A 21,243-nucleotide genomic window follows, 5' to 3' on the forward strand; every position below is an offset into this window, starting at 1 on the left:
TGCAAAGCCTAAATATTAAATCTTATTCCAAGAAATCCTATCATTGTATTTCAGAAAATCAAAATATTGTTTTACTTATTACAAGCAAAAACACCTTATTTTTTTAAGCAACCTTTCTCTGTGTCAAATGAAAAAAGGCTTCTACATGTGCAACACAAGAGGCCCCTTCTTCTCTTTCCTTTTTAGTTTTTTTTCTAAACGTAACTTCCTATAATTTAAAGGCCAGAGGCATATAAGTTATTGCAACTACCCCAAAAGTTGTGCTGCTATAATCTATATAGCCAGTTAGCGGGACCCTGATTTCCTGCAGTGTGTTCATCACTCGTGACAGGCTCATTGCAGAGCAGCAGGCTCTTCCCTGACAGGCCTTACTGGGGGAACAAAAGTCCCTCAAGCTTGTCACTGCAAGACATTTCCGCTGTGAAGGCTGCACAGTCTCTAACCCAAAAAGCAAATGACAAAGCAGGATGATTATGTCGATGTATCACTTCCTCAGCAGACATTTAATTTTTCTTACCTCTAATTAGCCAGCTTACTAATTCCTATTGTACAAACGGCACCATTGTTTGTGTGAGTGACAGGCCAGCATACATTATGTGGAGATGTGGGCTGAGAGAAGGCCGGGAGCCGTGCAGTTATAAGATGTGTACATTACATGTGGGTGAGGCGACACATATCCCTGCCAAATGTTCTATTCACGAATATTATTTAAAAGTTGACTTTTCAGATCGGTTAAGAAATGTCTGTGTCCTTCCCGACCTCCAAACTTCTTCTTCCAGTTGCAGGGGATCTTGCATCGTTGGGTCTTGATGGTCTGCTTGCAGTCGGTTCCGGTGCGTGTTCCCTCCCTGGTGCCGAGTCCACAGTCCCCTTCGTTGGCTACACACACACTCCACTGCCAGTCCCCACAGTCTGACTTGCGCTCCTTCTTTCCTGCAGGATCAAACATACACCCGTTTTTATTTTTTTTACATTGACGAGGACAACTCCTTTTTCGCTGTATATGACTACATTTTGTATTTAAGCATGTAGTTTTAGGTCCAGTCTCACAGCAGTCATGTCCATGTCAAGTCTGAAATATGAATTGTTATGTCAAACATGGCAGAACAGTATCACATCTACGGTTCTGATAAAACGCATGTTTTATTAAAATAAGAAATGGTGACTGCGTCTTGCAGTGTCTGTATATTTACCCCCTCTTGAACTTTTGATTACGATGGCAGATGTAATGAGTTTAGTGGTTATGCTAATTTTCAATGCAGATTCATTTTGTTTACTTGAATTTAAATTAGCTAAATGTTGTTGTTTTTTTTTGCCCAAGTGGGAATTATCTGACTTATTTTGCTTTTCTTGTAAGTTATTGCTTTCTGTTTCTGCTAAATTCTCAAGGGAGACCAATTACTTCTACCCCAAAGGCTTTTTCCATTTTCTAATATTTTTAAGAGTTGTGTCCAACTAAATAAGCTGTTAAGAGGAACATTTCTAACAGTGCAGCATTATATGGGATGGGGGGGGGCGTGATAGCACTGCATGTCCCTTCATTGGGGAAAAGGCATTGTTATATTGATGAGGTTAATTGACAGACATTGCTTCTCAATCATCAAACAAGTCATGGCATGTATTTAATGGTGTTTAATGGTGCTTCTGTTTAAAATTAATATACCGTTTCAAGGAAATCTAAACCTGCAGAGATGGATATGTATATGGATGTTTCAATAGTTGAAGAGACTGTCAGGCTTTGTAAACTTCACCTTGTTTCTCTGCTTTGCCGCCTTCAGCTGCCATCACCGTTAGCACCAGGAGTGCCATCACGGCCACCCGTGTCCACTGCTTCTGTCTATTCATACTGAAAGAGAGACGAGGCGATCGTTAGAGCAGAACCCTGCTTTCTTTAAACAGTTACAGCGTTGTCAGCCTGTGCTGTTCAGTGCAATCAAGGAGTCTTTTTAGAATGTCAAGTGTCACTTGTCCACTTAGATGTTTATTAATGATTTCCTATTTTGAAAACACAACATTTTGAGAATATTTAAAATGTGCCTGACTAGACACTTTCAATTGTTTGGTAAGACAGGATGAAGAAGAGGAAAAGCAATAGTCCCAAGTCTCATGGGACAGATGAATTGCCTGGGGAATTTCCTTCTCTCATCTGGTGTCATTTCCACAGTGCTGGATTCCAATATCAACATTTTGATTGTCTGCGATGCCACGACACTGTCAGTCACGGATGTGTTTGCTGTCAATCTCTGTGAAACCTTGTCAAGGGTAGATAAAGTCCAACACACAAGTTTGATTTGTTAAAATCTAAAACAGATTGTGTGAGTTAAGTCAACCACTTTCTGACAACCTTAGATTGAGGTGTTTTGTCAGCTTGTTCACATTTTGAATACTTTATGAGCAGGTCCCAAATTGGGGTGTTTTATGAATGGGTCCCCATTTTGTATGTTTCACGAGCGGGTCCCCGTTTTGTATGTTTTTTGAGCGGGTCCCCATTGTGTATGTTTTTTTGAGCGGGTCCCCGTTTTGTATGTTTTACGAGCGGGTCCCCATTGTATATGTTTTTTTGAGCGGGTCTCCGTTTTGTACGAATAATGAGCGGATTTAGATTTTGTTTGTTTTATGAGTGGATACCCGGTTTCTTTTATTAGTGGGTCCCCATTTGGTTTTTATGAAAGGATCCCTTTTTTGCACACAGCGGGTGATCCGATAAATATTCTTGCCTGCGGTTTCACATTTGTCAACCAATTGTCATGTGACAGTAATGACCCTAAAATGCAGGCAAATATTACATTTTCAGTATTCCCTTTTTAGCCGCCAGAAGATGCAGAGGCTTGTAGTTTAAGATACTTGTGTTTGAGGTCCAAATAGTTGCCCAAGAAAAGATTAAAGATTAAACCTGCTGCCAGAAAGCGAGAAAAGGGCTGGGAATAAATTGCCTCTGTACTTTGATTTGTCACACAGAAATGTGATTAGTCGTCTGTCTCTTTGTTTGCATAAAGCTGCTGACATTTTATAGCTGGTTTAAGGTTTTAACAAATCTAATATCCTCCATATAATCAGAGTCAGAAGTTCCTTTTATTATTTGATCCTCCAGCTGGTTCTGGATCAGCAGAAAGCTGTTACTGTCACTATCACCAGCCTAATGCACTGTGATTCAATTCGACTTTCCTCCCCTCTCCTTTTTTAGAGGGAGAAATCTTCCTGGAGCCAGCGCTCTCTGAGAGGAGAGACAGCATGAGACTGAAGCAATTAACGTGTGTCGACGCCAAAAATAAAGACTCAAATTCCTGTCGAAAGGTTGATCCTAGTAGGGACATTTTGTCATTTTTAATTATTCTTGAGTTGGTTCCTCGCCCTTCCTCGCCCATTGTTTAAAGAACTTGCATTCCCAACTTTTCCTTTCACTCACTGAAGACTTCACATAAGTTTAGTCTGTTTAAAGGACGGTGAAAGCCTATGAAACTTAAATCAGGTATTCAAACCTCATATTTAATTATTGTTGTTCATTCTACCTACGATTTAAAGTCTCCCAGCGCATTCTTAGAAACTCATAATGAGCTGTACTCTGCCTGCTAGGAACAGTCGTCTGAAACCTTCACGATTGAATTCATATTTTACCGACTGCGGCGGCGTGCAGACAAACCCTGTTTTTGATTAAATACTTGACAGTCTGTCTCAAGAGTTTTTTTTAATGTGGACTTTTTATGAGATTCCAAACTATTCATCTCCATAACCCAAAAAAGGAAGGGAAAAAAATCTGTGAATCCCAACTGTAAGAAGTGCATATAATGAGTTCAGGGAGAAAACCCAATGAAAGCGCGCAGATAAAGATCATTTCCAAGAAAAAAGGCATTGTGGCCTTTCAAAAGATAAGAAAACCGTTTCCTTCAGTTAAAAAAAGTGTTGGCTTCTTGCTTGCAGTGCCGGCATGAAAGGGGACAGGGTTGATGACTTTGAGTGAGCACTCCGTACAGTGGTTTTAAGAAAGGAAAGTCTTGGAATGGAAGTGAATTAACCATTTCCTCTCAAGCCATAGCTTCCTAAGTGACAACAGTTTGCTCCTCCTCTTGAGGTCAATACAGGAAATGAAAGTCTCTCGACTGCCGTGTTGCTCGTATTTCCAGAGCATGACAGCATAATGGATGTCTGTGTGGATTTGACTATCAATCGGCAGGCGTGTGTAACGCTTTGATAAGAAGATCTGGGAAATGCCAACTTATTGGACATCTACTTCTGCTTTTCCATAAGTGCTCTTTCCCTCTTTTTCTTCAATAGTCAGACACACCTACAGCTTGACACTTTGTGACAGTGAGTAGAGGACTTTTTATTTAGCCTCTTATTCTCATGACTCATACCCACATAATTTGACTAAAGCAATGGGGGTTTCATATCGGCTCAATTCACCGCAGGACACATCATCCTTCATTGTCGTTTCTGGGAAATACTGCTGATTTTTTCATCTAGTTTTTTTTTCATCTAGTTCTGCTAAAAGTGATACCCAAGTAGCCGGGCACCAAAGACAAAATGCATCATCAATCATCGCTCAACCTGTCCCCAGATTCTAAGCTAGATATTGTAATGCAGGATATTGCTATTAGCTGAAGGTTTAGTGAGTTGAAACTTTTCAAATAAAAAGTAATGTCTTGTAGTGTACATTTTAAAATCTGCAAAATTAATATGAGTTTCTGGTACTTATGGGGTGTCGAGCACAACTCAATTGCAGTTCATGTGACATCCTGGAACAAAGACTTTTTAAAAAAAAATACTAAATAAATAACTTCAAGGTGTGTCACACATTCAAAGACTACTTTTGAGGTTGTGAGCATTAAGCCATTCATTCCAATTTTTATAAGCCACCAAGAAATGTCATTATTAATTATTTCTGATCTCCCAATTATTTCCTTGTTTTAATCATTTAGTCAATGAATTGTAGAAAAGATATCTTTATTTTATTTTTTTTAAAGCAGCGAATTATCACATTTGAGAAGCTGGAACCAGAGAAAGTTTTTTTTCTTGATAATAGACTGAGACAATTAGTCAATTATAAAAATAGTAGCAAATACATTTTCTGTGGATCGACTAATTGATTAATCACTTATCTTTTCAGCCCTATTTTAGATATTTGCTGCTGAAATATACCACACTCTTAAATCATCTGTCACGCAATTCTGCTTGAATAAAATATATATATTTTTTAAAACACAGTATTTGAGAAGAGAAACTGTCCTTTTTACAAGAGTGATGAAAATAAATGTATAGCATGTTTTACTCTGGGGAGCCAAAGACGATCACATTCAGCAACAGCTTGCAATCAACGTCAGAAGCTTAATAAAGTGTGGAAGCGAAGGTGGCAACAGGAGAACTGAACTTTGGGGGGTTTCTTTAGTTGAAACATTATACACATCCAGTAATCAGTGTGGCTCATGAGCCAGTGAGAATTAGTCCTATCAAACCCTCCATTTGCCTCATTGATCCAGACACAGCTGTGGGCTCCTGGTGAAGGTAACGAAGGAGGAAAGCCAATACTGCCCACAAATCAATGGACCTTCAGTGACTCCTTGTTTGCTCTAGCAAATACACACCAGACGCTCCACCACTCTGGAGCCCAGACAAACGGCAGATACAAAATGCTCCCCATCTCTCTCATTACTGAGGTAATGCCTGCCGAGTACATGAAAGGAGAATCTATCTATCGGCCCACTATCGGATCCTTTGCTTGCAAAGGCAGGAGGCGATGGAGGCGGCAGGATTAAAGGAGTATGCAGTTTAATGACTCCATTATAAGACCCTTGAAGGGGTGAGTCACTTGTGTTTTTAACTGTTCTGGCTGAACAAAAAAGATTTTGAGCATTACCACGCTGTGAGGAATGGATTTTAGTTTCTTTAATTTAAACCATTAGCCTTTCAAATTCCAGTTCATAGTCCGAGAACTTGTCTAGATACATATGGGTAGCATGTAATTAAAGCAACCGCCCCACTGCGGTGTGTGGTGTTAATGATGGACACAATATTATCAGAGCACACATGTATGCTTCTAATATCACTTAGCTGCACATGAATTATGGATGTTTTTTTAATAACTCTTTGCCCCTGGAGGTAAAAAATCAAAGACTCTAGACTCTAATATGGTCTATCAAAACACTTTAAGCAATTAAGAAAAACATCTAATATCACGCAAGCATACTATAATCTATATTTTACAACAAATGGTACATTTTCCCATTTATTAGGGAACCAACCCTGATAAATGGGACAGATGGTACATCTCATCTGCTGAGTAATAAGAGGGATGGCAGCCAAACAGGCTCCATGGCGTAAAGGTTCCTGGTCAACTACTGAACAACAGGCCAGCCAGGAAAAAAAAACAACATAATTTCCCATATGCACTTTGTGCAATGGAGAAAGTTGTGGACGGCAAAGACAAAACATGCTGTAATAAGCACGTCTTGTCTTGTGCTATATGCTTTTTCCCCTAATCTCCCGCTAGCCTTTCCGTCTTTTCATAGCCACTTGGGGGTACGTTTCAAAATGAACGTGTAATTGGAAGGAGAGGGCAGTTTGAAGTTGCGCGATCAAAGTTTCCTTCCAAGTGATGAACACTGGTCTCCGTGGGAGAAGACCTCACAGGTCACATGGGCCTCGTCCACGTGCCAAAATGGAGCTTGAGAGGAAAGAACTGACCATTTTCACCTCTCTCTCTCTGCTATGTGGAAGGTAAGCATCTGACTCACAGGTCCCAGCACAAGCTTGGAGGAAGAACACAAACACACACAGCTGAGACACAGCCAACACAAAGTCTTGACATCTCTTAATGTAGTCGTCATAGTAACCTGAACCAAACAATCCATAAAACAAGGAAGTAGCTGCTGGTTGCATCTCACTGTACCTGTACACAACACATGCCAAGACTTCAAATTAATGCTAATGTTGCTCCAATGTCTCCTGGAAAATATGTAAATAGGTCACAGTATGGTAACATGTAGACCTTGTTTGTTGTACCTTGGAGGTGTACTCCTGCTGGGTGTGGTCAACTTTCAGTTTGAAAGGGTCATAATGCTTTACAGCTTGGTTATAAGAATACAAAAAAAAGAAGTTTGTTATTGTTTACAATAATATTTGAATATTTGTTTGGGTTTTTGCCGCTACTACCTACGTTGAAGAATCTCGGTTTGACTGATATCCTCTCCTGGCCTATATCCTCTCTCTTGCTAAATGTATGCCCTTTACCTGAAAATACAGGTAAACGTGAAGAAAGTGATCTCACGCAGAAATACATCTACTTGGTTGAGTGCGACTGCGGCACTATGTCCTTGTGAAAAGGACGGAGTCACTTCTGAGTGGCTTTACCATGTCGCTAGTTGTGATTCAGAAGAGGAGCGACTGCTTCGCCGAGACACGGGGCACATTGAAAGGAGTTTCTCTGTGTTCCTTGAGCTGAGCTTTTGAGAGATGAAATGAGAAGAGTATTGACTTCAGGAGGAGCCCTCTGAAAAAAGAAATATAATAAAAAAAAGCAAAGCTCCAATATCTAGCCGTGAGAATACAGCATATACCTCGGGGGAGGTTAGGGGGGAAGCATAACCAGTTGTTACAGCATGAATATAGATACGCATATGGTTAATCATATAAGAGCGGGTTAAGATAATGCTGCTCGGTGCAATAACACCTCCAGGATAATGACTGCCGTTGAAGAAAAGTGAATAATCGTTTCTCACTGGGGCTACTGGACCCCTTAATTGAGGCGCGCCGCCATTTCTCATGTGTTAAGGTGCACATGATTAGAGGAAAATGCCACACATTTTCTGACTTGTGTTTTGTAAAGGTCAGACAGTGGGGGAGAGAGTATGTGGAGAGGGTCCCCGCTATCTCTCAGAACAGCCCTGGAGGAGCCCACAGGGAGCCGCGCTCCGGCACAAAAACAGTGTGTGTGGCACTTTGAGTCTGTGTGTATGTGTGTGTGTGTGTGTGTGTGTGTGTTGTGTTTGAGGCCAAGTCTTGAGAAAGCGAGCTCAGTTTGCGGTTTTCAGAATGATGGGCTTGTATAATGATAAAAACAGAATAATAAGGATGACAAACAATGGGTCTGTGAGAGCACCAGAGCTGAACCAGCTGAAATTGAAGACTTCTATTTATGCGTGAATGCCTCCATTACGTGGATCGTATTATATCTACGCCTCCAAAACACCCACTCGGTCGCTTATCTTCCCACTCATCTCCGTGGCCCCTTTTTCTTTATTATTAGTACTCATACGAGGACATTATGAGCCCTGTGGTGTCACTGGTATACGACAACCTCCAGTGGTTATCAATTACCCTTGTTTTTTTAGGATTATACAACTAGACTATATTCAACTTCCTTTGCAAATGCAACTCCACTCCCTCCCTCCCTTTTATATCTATTCAGCTTTGTAATATTTCATGTGAAAAGAGGCACAAAGGGAGCCAAGGGAAACCACACAAGTGGATTACACTTTCAATAAGGGCTTCTTCACAGTGGAGACAGGTTGGCAGAATACCGCAAAAAAAAAACAACCAACCTATTTTAGCATTGACTCAAGAGGTAAACAAATATTAGAGAATGTTCAAAGTTAGGACGCTGTGAATGATGGCAAAAAAAAGTCTGAAAGGCTGCCACTGGTTAAAGTAATTCGGAGTTTTCTCAAAACTTTTTAACAAGTGGAACTGTATCCAGTTTTACTGTCTGCAGTGTGCTGAATTCATACATCACATCACCATTAAAACGTTGGTGATCTTTAGGTTTGACCTTTAACCGATTCATATGAACAACTCCAAAATGCATGTACATCCAAAATGAAATAATTTTTAAAAAAGGGACCGAAAAGTTGACACTAGTGAGTCCCAAAGGCCCCAAGTTGTTGATGTGGCAATTAAATCCTGGTAATTTATTAATTAGGAACACATTTGTACCAATTTGTAGGATATTTCGGTTTATAGTTATGCTTATATGGAGCATGTCCTTGAACTTGCAATAGCTGTTTCTGGGACACATCTGAGCAGCAAAAACAAGTTATGGACACAGATTCATAGTTTGAGTGCACCTGGAGGCCTCGTATTCGGTTGATTGCAATTCACTTACAGGGGCTAAACGGGGGATCTGAAATTGATTATGTGTATATGCAATGAAATGCAGCTAAAATATTGGTAAAATGCTGCTAGTTTTTTTTTCTGCAAAGATTGTAAACGTGGTTAATTTGAGCAACGGCGAGAGCACGTATTCTTGGAAGGGATCTCGCGCAAACCAATCTCCGGTCTGAGTCGAGCTGCAACAGTATTCGCGGAGTGATGAAATGTCAGAACAAAAAGGGTTCGCTTGGCTAAACGCTGACGGATGTGGCAGCGCATTTAGAGAATCCGCTGGAAAAAAAAGGCAGCAGGTTGGATCATCACAGATCACGTCATCAATCTTCCTTCCTGGATCACCTGTGCACCGCCCCGGCTGCAGGGGGTGGTGGGGACGGACGGACGGACGTCTTATCGCCGCTCCTCGTCCTCACGCTTGTCTCCCTGTCTGGGTGCCTTTTGTGATTGCTATAGCCGAGGTTTGTTCTCTTTTAGATCCTGGGCCCCCCCCCCCCCACACACACACACACACACACACACACACACACACACACACACACACACACACACCCAACAGCTGCTGACAGAGCTAAAGCCCAACGCTGTTAGCATCAACAGTCAGCGCCTCCCTCTCTCGGACGCCGCCTCCCGCCTTCTGTCTCCGAAGGCGCCAATTTAGAGGCGTCCGTCTAATTGAATAGGCAACATTTAACTTAATGCGAGCGTGCTTCTGTGTGTGAGTGTTTCCCTCAAGAACCTGCCGAAAGCACCTCGAGTCACTTGTTCATTAAAGTGTGCTGGATGGAAAAGCCTTTGCACACACAGCGTGGGCAGCTTTGTCCGCCTCTCGATTAAGCCGTCCTCCTTCCTCGTCTCTTTTCCATCCTTTCTGCCGCTCTCTCTCTCTCTCTCTCTGTTCTCTTCTCCGCTGTATTTCTGTCCACTTGAGCAATGCCGTTCATATCTCTGAGTTTTTAATGTTGCTTGTGAAGAGATTGCAGTTGAACGGCAGTCTTTGGACCGTGGAAGGAGGTAAACAACGTCGGAGCAGATGTGGCCCGTCGTCGTCGTCGTCGTCGTCGTCGTCGTCGTCGTCATGCTTGTTTCTGCGGATTTTAGATTTCGCATCGGCCTTTTTTTTCCGCTACGTCCCCGAACGCACCGCTCAGGCATACTTAGTTCGGCTCGAGGATTCGGTGCTTAAGATTCGTTCAGCCGTGTAAAGCGAACGCCTCATCTGCCCGAGAATTGGAGGCCGAGGTCTATTTGGAACTGCATTAACAATACATTCCAATAGTGACGTTTTCAGATAAGTTTATATGGCTTAGACAAGAATAAGAAGAGCAACTTTTTCAAACCACTCTTGCAGAATAATCCACTTCTGTGCCGTCTGCTCCGGGTTGCCGTTCTATCTCGGTCCTAAGCTTACAAAAAGGGTCCAGGTGAGCGGAGTTAAAAGGAGTTAACTTCAACACAGCCGCACCAACCTAAGTTCTCCTGTTCCTCTGTAGAGCTTTATTAAACGGCATAAACAGGTTGATTAATAAGACTCTCCGTAACTAACGGCTCGAGGACACGACTCGTGTTTTGGATCTCGTTTCACAGAAAAGTTGACTTTATTTGAGAAAGTTTTCTTCTTCTCAGAGTTGGCATTGAACTCACTTAAAATAAATTTTAAATAAAGTGCATGAAATAAAAGGTCCCCCCCCCCCCCCCCCCGCCCACACACACACACACACACACACACACACACACACACACACTCACATACAGTCTGACACACAGAGAGATCACAGAGTAGGACGGAGAACAAGAGTGTGACTGATGATGCAGTCATATCAAAAACGCAAGGACTTGCAGCAAATCAATAAAACTTTAACCATCTGCGGGCTCCAGAGCTTTCTTTGAGTACGAAGCTGAGAGACTTTCTGCTACTTCAAAGTGTGTGCGCCCATCCTTCTCCCCGATCTCGTGTTCATGTCATTGTTTCTGTGGCAACTGAGCCACAGAAACAATGACATGAACACACCTTATGATCCAGATAAGTTAAAAAAGTTGCCATAGCAACCCTACAACTTGCTTTCATTCCCCTTCACACACCAAATGTGTTCATGTGCAACAAAATTTATCTCAACATCTCAACATTGTACTAAGATGCCTAAGCCTTCAGTTTATAATGCCAGTTATACATTTCTGATAAGCATATTATTTGCTGCTATGCCCCTAATGCCCAAAAGTTGTCATATGGTGGCCCCAGCATTTGGTAAAATATCCCAATCCCAATCCAATTTTTTAATCCCCAATGTTGTTTATGAGCAGCCACAATTTGTGTTGTACCCTTCATCATTTCTTATGGTCGAACAAAACAAAAGTTGGATACAACATGCATTAAATGTTATTTGTTACTTCTAACATTTGCTATTGTGCACCCCAAGTCTAAACATGCGGTAGCACTCCCATCAATTGTATGATTTCTTAAAAAATGTATACGCTGTCCCACCAACACAGGAAAAAAAGAGCATACTTAAGCCTCGGTTATACTCCCAAAAAGACGCGCACAAGGACATCTGTGGACTAGTTCTCTTTTATATGACCACTTCAGTTCAGCATCGAGGGCGTGAACTGAGCGGCGGAATAATCCCATGTTGGCTGCGTGATACTAAAATACATATTTTTCCTTTTGTGCAGGCTGACTCTGATGCTAATTTGAATGATAATGACAGCAGGCTGAGCTTGGTATACTGTACAGCCTCCGATTCAGAGCAGGACTCTGGTGTGTTGTATGCAATGCCGAGAGGAGATGTTGCTCATCCTCTGGATTTAACCAGGATTCCATTCTCTGATAACCTCCATCTACCACCTACACACACACACACACACACACACACACACACACACACACACACACGCGCGGCAACATTCCCCCACAGAGGTTCACCACCCACTTCCCCCCCAAAACCTGGAGTCGCACTGCGAGGCCGAGAGGGAGCGCGACTAAAGCTGCTGGTGGAGAGATAAGGCCTCCAGTTACCTGTAATCCCACACCAGTTTCTCACAGACGGTTTAATGGTCACAGCAGCCGAGTGCGGGGCCGGGATTAACCGTACGGTAAGAGACACGAACAGAAAATACTGCCCGTGTCTCTGCTTCATTTTCTAAGGTTTACTACAAACATCCTTTCTGTGTTATTCCTACAATCTATTCTCAAGACAATTTTAGCCTGAAGTTTGAGATCCTTCAGGTGGCTTTCTTTTCCTTTTTGGATCATCTTTTGTTTATTTCAAAACAGCCCACAGACCTAAAACAGTGCAGTGCAACAGGACAGCAGGCACTTCTATGCCTCCAGGCCGGTGAGGGGCAGGAACCTGCCCATAAAAACAATCTTTAAACTGTAAAAAAAAGTATATCGCCCCTATTGTAGAAATTAGACGGGTAAGAAATCAAGAATATGCCCAGCCTTAAGATAATAAAAAAAGATATGCCCACGTGGTCTAAAGATCTATGTCATTCAAAGCCAGCCATCACTCTTTGACATTTTACAAGTGCCACGGCGCTGTGGGTGCAGAGTATGTGCTGCTCCCTGCAGTAGGAACATGACATAACCGACGGACCTGATTAAACAAGTTCATGCATCAGGTTTATGCCTCGGAATAATGGTGACTTATGTGAGGAGAAAAGTTTCTGTCAGCACCACATACAGCATATTGTGGCCAATCCGAAGACAGAATAACTCCTTTTTCATACATTTGGTGTGTACTATATATATATATATATATGTGTGTGAGTTGAGAGAGAAGGTATCTGTCAAAGGATGCCCCTCCTCCTCATCCTCCTCCTCATCCTCCTCCTCATCCTCTCAGAAGCTGCCTGCAGGATCTCATCTGGCGTCTCGAGTGAAGCCGGGGTGACAACATTAGCTCGCTAAGGTCTTCGCTAAGCTGCGCTGTCACCGAGACGCAAGATGAGACGTTTTGGTTTTGACTGTCTGACATCGACGCGAGACAATAACCAAGAGCGCGTGGGCGGGCTGTGGCCGCTCACTTTGGCAAAACAAATCGCGGCGGACGGTTTTCGACAGCTCTCCCCGCTATTTTGAGGACATGTGATGTTGTGTTTACAGTATTAGTGTCACACTGTTGGCGTAGATGCTGGAGAATATATATAGTATACATGCTATATATATATATATATATATTTACCTACCACGTTGCAAGCGGTGCTCTCCGGAGCCCACGTACTGTGAATCAGAGGTGCTTTTTATGAGTTTTTCTTTATCCCTTCTTGGAATAAGTATTAAAAAAAAAAAGGTGCAGGTCTATATGGTCTCTGATGTGGAATAACAAAGATACCGTGTGGTGTATTTGTTTTGCTGAAGCACTTCGGTCCTGCTGGCTCCCTCGTAGCCTGCGTGGCAGCGGAACAAAGCTCGACTGACGATTACGAAAGCCTCGCAAAAAAGGCAAACAGTTGTACATTTCCCTCCAGGCAGGGGGTGGGATGGGGTATGGGGGGGGGGGGGCCTCACCTCACCTCCGATCACACGGCAGCAACGGAGAGAAATGGTAACCGTTCGACGTCCGCGTGACGCACGTCGAGACGCCCGCGCGCGATGTGCCAAACCCTCCAAAAAATAAATAAAAAGCCTATTGATTTTAAAATAACAATATTAATCTGTCTCTACAGGACCTTTTCAGTCGCAAGCATTACCGAGATATCCGTCCAATTTCAGGGATGACTGCAACCCGAAGCGAGTTGAGGTCTTTTAATCACTAACCTGGGCGATTTGGTAAGAGGCAATCACGAGTGGTCATTCTCAACTATTTTCTCCCCGAGGACGTCAATTAGTGACCTTTCAATTGGCACCACATGTGTCCAACACCTGTGGATTCCTTCCCCACGCCGGTCAGTCCTACGCACATCCAGAGCCGCTGTTCGATTCCCGTCTCCCGTTTTGCTGCGTTCGGTTGGTTAATATTCATTCGCACGCCGCTACCATGTGGACGAGCCGCTCAGACGGGGGTTTTGGGCGCGTTGCTCGTTAACGATGTTCGGGATTTGCTTGCTACCTCAAATTCTCCTAACGGCCTGTCTGAAACTAAAAGATAGCCGGACAGTTGAGGTTGTTTTTTTTTTCCTTTTCCCAGCATTCGCAAAAACCTGTGGGTGAATAAACCAACGTGTCAAATGTTTTTTGATTTTCTCATGAGATGAACTACTGAATATTTCGAGCTCTTTTGCTTTTTTTTCCACGATGAATAAAATGGCTTGAGGTGTGAAGTGCCGACAATGAATAATGAACGTCAATCTATAAATTGAAATGTCTTGTTTCAGGTTTTTCCACCTTTTTTGTCTCGTTTACGACACATAAATAAGGGATTTTACTTTATTCAAGTTGCTAAATCTGTCACAATTTGAATAAAAAGAAGGCATGCGTGAGTCATTTTGCAGAGGAAAGAGCATCATTCTTTCTCACTACCGGGATCACACCTGTAAAAAAGAGGCTGTAAAGTTGCACGGCTTCAATCATAAAAGGTTTCAAAACTGAAGATAAATCGCTGGTCACTCCTCAAGGCTGTTAACAGTTTCAGCATATTCACACTGTTATTTTCCACACCTCCCCTTTGATCACTAAATCAGGACTTCATTTCTTTTACAGCAGTAGGTGGGTGTTTGAACGAAGACTTTAGTGCTAAATGATGATTAGAATCACCCAGTCCCACTTCAATTTTCCTCATGAAGTGGAGCATCTTATTTCGAGATGACTCAACCACAGAAATAATCGCACCTATTCAGTCTATTTTTCTTCTTAATGTGCGGCAGAAATTGGAAGCGGGGGACTTTTTTTTTTGGTGTGGTATTGGTTTCTTTTGATTTAACTGTCAGTAGAGGGCTCTCATGATCCATCCACAATGGCCCTGACCTCTCATCTGCACTCATGCAGGAACTGTATTCAATGACACACACCATCATCGTTCCTTTTCACGGAAATATTGAACGGGGCTATTCTCTGCAGCTCGCTGCGTTTTTCTACATCAAACGACGGGCGGAGATGGCTTTGAAGTTCACCTTACTTCACTGTCAAACACAAGTTGTCTCTTTGTTACCTGCTGCTCAATGTTCCATTGATTCCCTCACAGTGATTCTACTTAGACTGGACTATGATATCCATGCTCCCCCCCCCCCCCCCACCCTCTTCACTGCAAAAGATTTCTTTTTTGTGTTGCAGTGTAGCTGTCACATTGAGTGGATGACCTCATCAGCTACACACTGGCCTCTACTGGGTGGATGGGTTATTGCCTGAGGAGAGGGAAGCTGAGGAAAGGTAGAGATGCTTTTGGGGAGAGAGAAGAACATTTCAAATGATGTGTTCTTTCTGGGAGATGGAGGATGGCAGTCGCATTAGGGGTTCGTGTTCATGTTGATGGGTAGTTTTAGAGAATGCGGCGGCGCAGAAACGATGAAGCCGAATTTCTCCGCCGCTCCTTGCGAGCCCGCGCATCTTCTCATCTCCCCAAAACACTCTTTTGGCAGCCTTTGAATTACCTGCTCTCCTTCCTGCCTAAATTGTTCAAATATGTTAGAAGTTGATCAAACGGAAAAGGCTTTCGGAGCGCATGGCCGACAGAGCTTTCTCCTGTGGGCTGTTGGGGATCAGACATGAAAACAGGGGAAGAACAAAGGCTTGTCGGGACTGTTAAAGACGCCCGGACCAGAGCAGCCCATCAAAATTCATTCAGCGAAACAGGCATGAAATACCCGACGGAACCCCTCAAACATGTCAAAAGTCTTCTGTCTCTCAGAAAATATATTGAGCCAGGGAGAAACTTACATAATATGAGACTTGAAGCCTTTTGCTTTACTTTCTTCTGAATCAATACATATAATGATACGGTATCTCTCAAGTCGTGCGTCATCGATGAGCACTCCAGAAACATTTTGTAATAATAGTCATTTAGACTGTCTATTTGTGGTGTTGAATACAACATGTTTTGAAAAGAGTTGATTCAGTTCTCACAAACGTGATTTTAACTTTAGAACAAATTAAAGCTCCACCGACCAATATTGTTTTATTTTGAATATTCTGTCAAGTGACTGACAGTACCAGCACCTTTCACTTTACATGTAGAGTTATCATCTGTAAGCTAACTGTTTTGTTATTACAGCCCACAGTCTTTCGCTTTAATCGACATTGTTTCCAACCTGCACACCACCTGCCCAACACCAAACCGCAGGCAGACAAGGGGAGCGACGAGCTGGTGAACACAGTGGAGCATTTAGCAGCGTAAGAGTCAGATATTTGCTTCAGCAGTCGGTGGAGACCAAAACAGAGCAACAAGTTGTGTGAATATTGGACTTAACATTGGCACGGTGGCCAGAAACCAACTCCAAATTAACGTTGCTTTGTATCTGCTGGACGTTACTGTAAGCTGAATATAAATGTGGAATTAGCCCTTATTAAAAAGGTGGAAGGGGCTACGTTTCATTTTCCGGACAATATATGTGATAGTTTGAACATAAAAACTTGCATTTCTTGTTTTTTCAATGCAAAATGTGAGAAAATGTTTCTGTTGAAATCCTTCTACGACAAAGAGACTCCTATTTTGAACTTGTTTACTCCGGTTGGGCGATGATAGTGTCAGTCAGTTCCTACTCTGCGCGACCCTCAATGAATCAAGCATAGCGAGCGACGATGTTCCAAGACCCAGTGACAGTCTTATTTCCAGACATCGAGGAAGCAGGGGCAACGTTATTTACTGAGAACGGTGGACGGAGGAAGATTGGACATCCCTGATCTGTCAAGGACATGATTTTCGGCCGAAACAAATCCTTCACTTTTATTGCATTGTCTTTGGGGCCATTTGGCACGAGGAGATGGAATTGGGAGGCTAACCTCGCCGCCTTCATCTAGCACTGTCTTCCACTGCTAAGTTTCCCAGACGAGGATAAAGTCCAATGTATAACCTGTAGAATCTGGAAAAACTCGTACAATTCTTCACAGAGTCTAGCCTTGCTCTCCGGAGCGAACTGCTGATCTGAAACACACAATTATGAGACCGAACAGTAAAAGACGATGCACTGTCTGCGTATCTATCACATCTTATTATTTTTATATATATATATATATATATATATATATATATATATATTTTTTTTTTTTTTTTTTTTTTTAAAGCAGAAAAGAACTTTAGCGATCATCTTTCAAAACATCTCTAACACCAGATGGCTGAAATTTAATTGAACACCTGTTTTCCCAAAGAGAAATCTTGCCTTAACACTTATCTTAATAAACATGTAAATAACTTTTTATGCGTATGTGACGTCCTTGACTTGGGGGGGGAAAAAAAGGGAGGGGAAAAAAACCGATTGTCATGTAATTGGTACCATGGTCTCAGGGGAGATGCATGTGTCTGTTTGTGTGTCTGTTTGTGTGTGTGTGTGTTTGTGTTTGAGAGAGTTTTAAGTGGAGAGCAGTCACCGAGGACGGCACGTGCAGCACCGCAGAGATGCACCGCCTGAGGTCCTCTGACGTCAGCTGGAGAGGCTGATGGGAATTCAATACCCGGCGTCTAATTTATTCCACAATAAAAATCGACTGCAGCTTGTTTGTCTGCAGTGCCATTGACGGCTTTGGGCCGATGAACGTCACCGGAGTTCACCGCCCGATTCTTCAGCTAAAGAGGTTTCTGTGAATTTCTTTTCACATATTTGTTAAGCCGCTAAAACGAGTGCAGAATAACTGTAAGAAGAAAAAAAATACAAACTAAAGGTGATTTTAAAATACAAATGGGCCACAGTTAATTTACTGTGTGATGTGCTGCAGCGGTGTTATAAAATAGGACATTGAACAATCCAATATTCCAATAAGCCACATTAATGAGAGTTGAAACCACCATTCTCACACTGGAAAGCCACAGTAGGATAATAAAGAAAGAAAATGCTCCTTTCAAAATAGGTCCTATTGTGCAACCGAACTCATTTAGTTTTGTTTTTTCAAATGCACAAAATGCCATGTTTGCTGATGTCCACCGCTCAAATCCATCCCATTCACCATCTCCCTGCCTCTGCAGAAAGCTATTTCCATTCATCAGGAACGCAACCCACCAGATTTCCCCGCTGTGTGCCTGCTGTTGTCGTCGTCGACATTCATCTGCACAAAAACACTATTTGCTCCAGCTTTATTTACAAAACCATGAATGGGGCGATACGATTTGCGACACAATACACAAGTAAATGAGGGAGCCCATTTTTGCTGCGCTCGACAGATCCGATTATTCCCGTTCAAAATAATAAATAAAAATCGGAGTTGCGGTGCGAATACCAGAAAGCCACTGTGCTCAGCTGTGGGGTGGGTGTGGGGTTAAGAGCTGGAGGGAGGTGGTGGGGAAAAAGTGGCTCTTGCCCACAGTCACAGCCCAGGGTATTAAACACGACCTTTCAACTTGCCACTGAGCATTAGACCAGTCGGAGGAGACGTCGAGTCCTCGTGTACAAACACTGCAGAGTGGCGCGCCGACCGACCCTTTAACTTTAATGTGAGTCACACAATCCTCCGCAGTCGAGGTACTTTCCCAACCAGCGTGACACGCACTTGATTCTCTAACTTCTCGAGTGGCGCGCTGGCTGCAGAGCGAACCAAGTCGAGTATAATTTTCTCCAATAAAGAGTCGAAATGTAGCGTTGCTGGCACGTAGTTAAGACTTCTGACCAACATACGGTTCACAACAGACGGCTCACAATAAAGGGAACAGATCAGTGGAGAAATGAAACATGCTCGTCACAAATTAATGCACACTACAAATTGTTGAGGATAACACAATAAGGTGGACAAAATGTCAACTCATTTGCATTTGCATCCTCTAATCTTTCACCAGGCAGCAGTCAGACAAAAATAATGGATCTTAGATATTAGATTTGATCCTCAAGAGTGTGTGTTATTTCGTCGACCATAAAAAGGTAATTTCGGATGCCGGGTCAGCCTCCATTCAAAATTACTATTAAATGTCATGTTCCTAAAGTTCTTAAAGGCAGTGCACTGATTGGGGAACCTGGTTGGTACAAGAGGAAAACACCGCAGAGATCGGGGACCGACTTCCAGCAGCGGTGCTTGACCCCAATTGGCAGTGTGGGCGGGTGGGAAGCTGGTGAGGGATCGATCTCCTCTGGTTGTTTAAGCCAAGAGATAGACGCATCAATGAGTGCAGTGAAAGGTGAACTGGCTGTTCAAATGAACGCAGAACAGATTTTCTCCATATCCCCCCCACACCCCTGTTTAAAGGTCACTCGGGTACATAGTTGACCTTTTCAAGGTACAAATGGCAGAGGTTCAAAATCTGAGCTGCAAGAAAGGGTACTTTAATGCACTTGTTCAGGGCACGGCCTTTGTGCTCAAAAATCAGTGTGACATGTGTTTTCTAAGAGGGGGTCAGCTGGTGTCGGATGACATCTCTTGGTACTTTTCCATCCACTTGTTTATGTAGCCATTTTCAATTTGTGCATGAAGACACAAGTGGAAATTAAAGCTGCAAGCAGGGATGTGCACATCGGGGGTACTGGCTGGACGGCCGGCTCATGCGGTCGAGAATGTCTGCGACCGTCGGAGTAACCTTCTATGAGTTAACTGTTTTTTCCTTCATGGGAGCGATGCTGGAAATTATACATTGCAGACAGTCCACCACTTGCTGTATCCACTGTATGGCCCGAGACAACATGCAGAGACGAGGGCTTCCTGAAAGAAAAGAGCTGCACAAAGGATTGGCTCTCAGAACGCACAGTTCTGGAGGAAAAGAACCACAGTCTCATTGAGAAACTGGACCCCCAAAGCCAGCTGCTCAGCCAGAGCAACAAGTACTGGCACGACAAGGATGACGCTCTTGACCAGAAGAGCGTCCAGAAAAAAAAGATCTGGGAGTCCATCTTAGATTTGCTCTTAGAATTCACAGCTCTGGAGGAAGATATGCACCGTCTCAGTGAGACACTTGACCCCCAGGGGTTCAGCCAGAGCAACAAGGACTGGCAGGACAAGTGTGACGCTCTTGGAGACGAGAGCATCCTCAAAGAAAAGAGCTGCACAGAGGCTTTGCTCTCAGATGGCACAGCTCTGGAGGAAGATATCCACAGTCTCAGTGAGACACTTGACCCCCAGGTGTTCAGCCAAAGCAACAAGGACTGGCAGGACAAGTGTGACGCTCTTGGAGACGAGAGCTTCCTGAAAGAAAAGAGCTGCATAAAGGATTGGCTTTCAGAATGCACAGCTCTGGAGGAAAAGATCCACAGTCTGTCTGAGAAACTTGATTCACAAAGCCAGGTGTTCAGCCAGAGCAACAAGGACTGGCAGGACAAGTATGACGCTCTTAAGACGAGAGCTTCCTTAGAGAAAAGAGCTGGGAGTCCAGCATGAAGGATTTGCTCTCAGAGCTCACAGCTGTGGAGGAAAGGTTGAAGGAGCAGCTCGCCAAGACAGAAAAGTTGTGGGAGTCCAGCATAAAGATGTTTGCTCTCAGAACGCAGAGCTGTGGAGGAAAGGTTGAATGAGCAGTTCGCCAAGACAGAACAGTTGGAGCTGGATAACCAGGTCCTGGCTCAGTCACAACAGAGCCAGGCGGCAGAGGGCCAACAGGTTAAAGATCAAAGCAAGATCCTGGAGGACATCTGTCTCCGATTAAAGAAAAAGACTCTCGGCATCTTTGGGAGAAGGATGCAGGACAGAGACACAGAGTTGGAGAAAATGACACGAAAGATGCAGGCGAGGGGAGGGTAAAAAGAGACGGAGATGGCAAAATACAGTTGGAGGACACTGATTCTCCAGCTGAGGTTGCACGACAGTAGCGCCTCTTCCTCCCTCAAGTCCACCACCCCATCCCTTCTCCCATGGGCGACTCCCCGGCTCTGGTAGCCAATGTCGATGTGTCCTTGGGCAAGACACTTGACTCCAAATTGCTCCCATAGTTCAATTTATTGTGTATAGCCCAAAATCAGAAAGAGAAGAAATCGCCTAGAAATCGATCTAGGCGTTCGAGAGAGAAAGAGACCGGAGAGGAAAACATCCTAAAGTTCAGCCAGAAGCCTGGACTGGAGAACTTCTCTGTGCTTCTAACTTTCATCCTCAGCTGCATTTGTCTCTCTATCGTCGACTTTCATCGTGCATGTCAAATTTAACAACTTTTG

At 43.3% G+C, this 21,243-nt stretch overlaps 1 protein-coding gene across 1 annotated transcript in view; it reads right to left on the reverse strand.

Moving 5' to 3' along the window:
* The window catches only part of ptn (pleiotrophin), a 38,294-nt gene that overhangs the window by 8,730 nt on the left and 8,321 nt on the right, over window positions 1–21,243 (reverse strand). The window contains exons 2-3 of the mRNA XM_034526399.1: window positions 1,752–1,846; window positions 760–933 (exon numbers count right to left, since the gene is read on the reverse strand). Of these exons, the coding sequence (XP_034382290.1) occupies window positions 760–933; window positions 1,752–1,845 (268 nt within the window). The 5' untranslated portion in view covers window position 1,846. The remainder of the gene's footprint in view (window positions 1–759; window positions 934–1,751; window positions 1,847–21,243) is intronic.

This window comes from Cyclopterus lumpus, chromosome 23 (genome assembly GCF_009769545.1).
Source record: "Cyclopterus lumpus isolate fCycLum1 chromosome 23, fCycLum1.pri, whole genome shotgun sequence".
Lineage (NCBI taxonomy): Eukaryota > Metazoa > Chordata > Actinopteri > Perciformes > Cyclopteridae > Cyclopterus > Cyclopterus lumpus.